At 38.8% G+C, this 4,231-nt stretch overlaps 1 protein-coding gene across 1 annotated transcript in view; it reads right to left on the reverse strand.

Annotated features, from left to right (window-relative positions):
- The window catches only part of LOC106869633 (cadherin-23), a 76,589-nt gene that overhangs the window by 29,238 nt on the left and 43,120 nt on the right, over nucleotides 1-4,231 (reverse strand). The window contains exons 9-10 of the mRNA XM_014915448.2: nucleotides 3,947-4,019; nucleotides 936-1,390 (exon numbers count right to left, since the gene is read on the reverse strand). Of these exons, the coding sequence (XP_014770934.2) occupies nucleotides 936-1,390; nucleotides 3,947-4,019 (528 nt within the window). The remainder of the gene's footprint in view (nucleotides 1-935; nucleotides 1,391-3,946; nucleotides 4,020-4,231) is intronic.

Genomic DNA, 4,231 nt, shown 5'->3' on the forward strand with positions numbered 1-4,231 from the left:
TATATATATATATACACACATATATATGCATGTATGTATATCTATCTATCTATCTATCTATCTATCTATCTATCTATCTATCTATCTATCTATCTATCTAACTATCTATGTATTATGACGTCGCAAGGTTACAGCGGGACCTGAATTCGATATACAAGTGGGCCGAAATAAACAACATGCAGTTTAATGCGGGAAGTTCTCAAGGACTCCACTATCAACTCACGAATACACCCTGCACATACACCCTGCACATACAGGGCCCGAATGCACTAAAATCCCAGAGTCACAGGCAGTGAAAGACATGAGGATCAGTATGTGCAATGACGTATCATTTTATATGCACATTACCAAGATGGCAGCAAAATGCAGACAACTGGCAGGATGTATACTGAGGTCCTTCAAGACAAGAGTCCAAGAAACTATGTTGACCCTGTTATGGTCACCACATAGTGCTAAACTAAGAGCGGAGCATGATGCTCTTCAAGCTTTTACACAAACTCAAGCATCCCCTCCAACCGAACATACTTTAATTTTTCTCAGACGAGAAAAGTTTCTGCCAGGATCAGATGGTGAACACACAGAACAACCGTTGGTTTGCCGTGTCCCCAAAACATGTACTGAGAGTGATAAAAATCAAACATCCAGTCAACATCATGATGTTTGGAGTGATTACATGGCCTCAAACTCAACACGGAGGCCTACATCAACTGCCTGGATGAGGTAGTGCCACCCTGGGTCAAAAGAGTGGCTACTGGAAGACCCTATGTCTGGCAACAGGACTCTGCACCATGCCACACAAGCAGGAAAACCCAGTCATGGCTGTCAGACAATTTGGGGTCGATTTGTTTGACTAAACTCCTTCAAGGTGGTACTCAAGCATGGCCGTAGTCAAATGACTGAAAAAAATAAAAGAATATATTGATAATGGTTCTTACCTTTATATTCTGAAGTACCCTCGCACTAACCGGTGCCGGACCATTATATGCTTGCATATTATCGGAAAGTGTGGAATATTCTAGATCGCTGTCCAGATCGTCGTCATGCGCAGAGACCGTGTGAACAATACTTCCTCTTGGCTGAGTTTCCGTCACAGTCAAATAAACCTCGTTCTTGTCAAAATATGGCGCCTCGTCGTTTTTATCGCCGATGTAGACGATCACCTGACATCTGCCATGATTGGAAGGTGTTCCACGATCAATGGCAGACACGTTCAGTACATATTTGGCCATCATTTCCCGATCTAGAATGGCTCCCTTTTCTACGGTGATAGTCCCGCTGCTGGCGTCCATTCGAAACTTGTCGAAGGCGCCACTGTCGATGCGGTAGATCACTTCGTTATTAGGACTGCTGATATCAGCATCGTTGGCATGCACTTTGGAGACACTGGTACCTGGAATAAATAGAAAATAAAATAAATGAAATAAAATGAATTAATTAAAAGAAATTCAAAATGAATATCAATTATTTAACAGTAGCAAATGGTTGTATCACAAAAGGTACTTAGTTCCCAGGTCTTGATTAAAATTCCAATACACAGCTCCATATATTTCGGTGGATTTCGAGATATTTTTCTGGTATCTTTACGCTATGGATCAACATTTGATTTCTTATCAGACAACCTCAATTGAATTGAGATGTGAGCAGATATTCTCTATGGGTAACTGCTGGTCTACCATACAAATTTAACGAAGGAGCACACTACAGTAATGCCTTACTGCGCTCTATTATCATAGACTGAATCAAGTCCAAATACTGATCTACGGTCTGAGAAATATGGATGCTCAAAAAGAACAAAATTATTTATCACGGTGTAAAAAGAAAAATGTGATGCTAAACGGTAAGACACGCAGTTCCGTGATACCCCACTTATATAGAAGTGCGGTCGGAACACCACAAGTATAGTTTTTACAACTATTATGAGTTAGCCACCTCTTCCCACACAAAAGACAGAAAAATGTCATATTCTTTAGAAGAACTTCCTAAATTTTACTCCGATTTCATTCGAATTTCATGCGTTTAATTGGTAATTTGATGCCATGTCATCTCCTAGGACAAGTAAATGTCAAAACGTCATAATTATGAAAAAAGAAAGATAAAATTTTGATATCATTTCTTCATTTATTTTACGTTTTGATAACGATATTTCGTTTGGGTCATTAAAAATTGATAAGAAGATGGATCTTATAGCAAACAGCTAAAACACCTGACGTCATAAACCACGTGATGATGATGATGATGATGATGAGATAGAATTTGACAGAAGAACAAAAAAAAAAAATGGTATAAAGCATGGTGGAATGTTGACAAGAAATGTTGAAAATGATTGAAATCCAGTTGAAATGTGGGTACAAATTTAGTCAATTAGTTGGTATTTTTGTGAAGTTCAAACGAATTGAAGAATTAGCATTTATTTTCAAAATACGAAAACGAAAAAAAATACTTGAATTGGAAGAACATGAAAAAATACGTTGGAGATATCTTTTAAATATTCTCATGTTCCCTTCTATTATTGTTACTCCGCCACAAAGAAAGATATATACACAGTTATACAGTCACAAACACACACACATTCATACAGACAAGCATAAAAGTATGCAAATGGATACATTTATAAACGCACACACACACACACGCATGTATGTATGTATAATTTAATATACACTGTATCTATCTATACATACATACACATATTGTGAAGGCGCTTGGCCTGGTGGTTAGAGTATTTCACTCACGATCGGGAGATCGTGTGTTCAATTCTCAGGCCGGGTGGTGCATAGCGTTCTTGAGCAGAATACGTTACTCTGCGATCAGTTCTACATCTGACGCGTGGTACACCGTGCGTGGTACACTACTTCGTTGTAGTCTTGATGGAGGGAGTGATGGATGTATTCACCGAACATTAGTGAGCTAATGTGCAGCGTAAACATTTGATTGCTATAAACAAATTATATATATATATATATATATATATGTATGTGTGTTTGTGTGTCTGTGTTTGTCCGCCCATCATCGCTTGACAACCGATGCTGGTGTGCTGACGTTCCCGTAACCTAGCGGTTCTGCAAAAAGAGAACCGATAGAATAAGTACTAGGCTTCCAAAGAATAAGTCCTGGGGTAGATTTTCTCGACTAAAGGCGGTGCTCCAGCATGGCAGCAGTCAAATGACTGGAACAAGTAAAAGAGAGTATTATTTATTTTGGGGAATTTTTAACGTTCATCCTCATTCTGTTATCCTCATTCGATCCCCGACCCCTTGTCTGTCCTTGTGTTCGTCCTCTCTTCATTTTTCAACCTCTGTATGGTGAATAAAGGAAAGAGTTTTATTTCGTCCCTGAAGTGAGCGCAAGCAGAGTCAATTCGAAACCAGAACGTTACGGCTCGCAACTAAATGGTGACGCCATCATGTCACCATAACTTTAACGCCTACCTCTCTGCCGTTTCATTATTCTATGAAATGTTTGCATATGAATAATAAATGAGAAGAATGTGTCTGTCAAAGTAGATGAGGGCAGATAGAAACGCCATCAGCTTAGGAGAAGAGGAGGAGGACAAAAGAGAAAAGAAGATGAAAGGAGGAAGTAGTAGGAGGAGGAGAAGAAGACGATGAAAATGATAACTACAAAGACGATGAGGAAGAAGGAAAAGAGTCAGAGGGAGAAAAAGAAGAAGGAAAGGAGAATAGGAGAGGAATAAAAGGGGAAAAAGAAGACAACGATGACAAAAGAAAAAGCAGAAAGAAAAAGGCAGACGGTAAAAGAAGACGACGACGGGGACGAAGAAAACGAAGAATAGTAAGATGAAGACGACGACGAAGGCGGCGGCGGCGGCGGCGGTGGAGATAAAGAAGTAGAAATAGAAGAAAAAGAATAAGAGATTAAGTTTGAATGATGTGTCAAGCAAACGCATCAGTCATTTATTTAATAGTTATGTTGAGATTTATCTTACCTGGTAGTGAATTTTCTTCAATCTGTGAGAAATACATTCTTCTCTCAAATATTGGTATATTATCATTTTCATCCTGGAAACACAAGAGAAATTTTTTATTTAAGAGTCTTCAGACATGACACGAAGTCAGCACACACGTACACGCACGTTCACATACACACACACACACACACAGAGGCGCTCACACACACACGTATATACACATGTACACACATATTCACAAATACATTATATATATATACATATATGCATATACGTATATCTATCTATCTATCTATCTATCCA

Source organism: Octopus bimaculoides, chromosome 22 (genome assembly GCF_001194135.2).
Source record: "Octopus bimaculoides isolate UCB-OBI-ISO-001 chromosome 22, ASM119413v2, whole genome shotgun sequence".
Classification (NCBI taxonomy): Eukaryota; Metazoa; Mollusca; class Cephalopoda; order Octopoda; family Octopodidae; genus Octopus; species Octopus bimaculoides.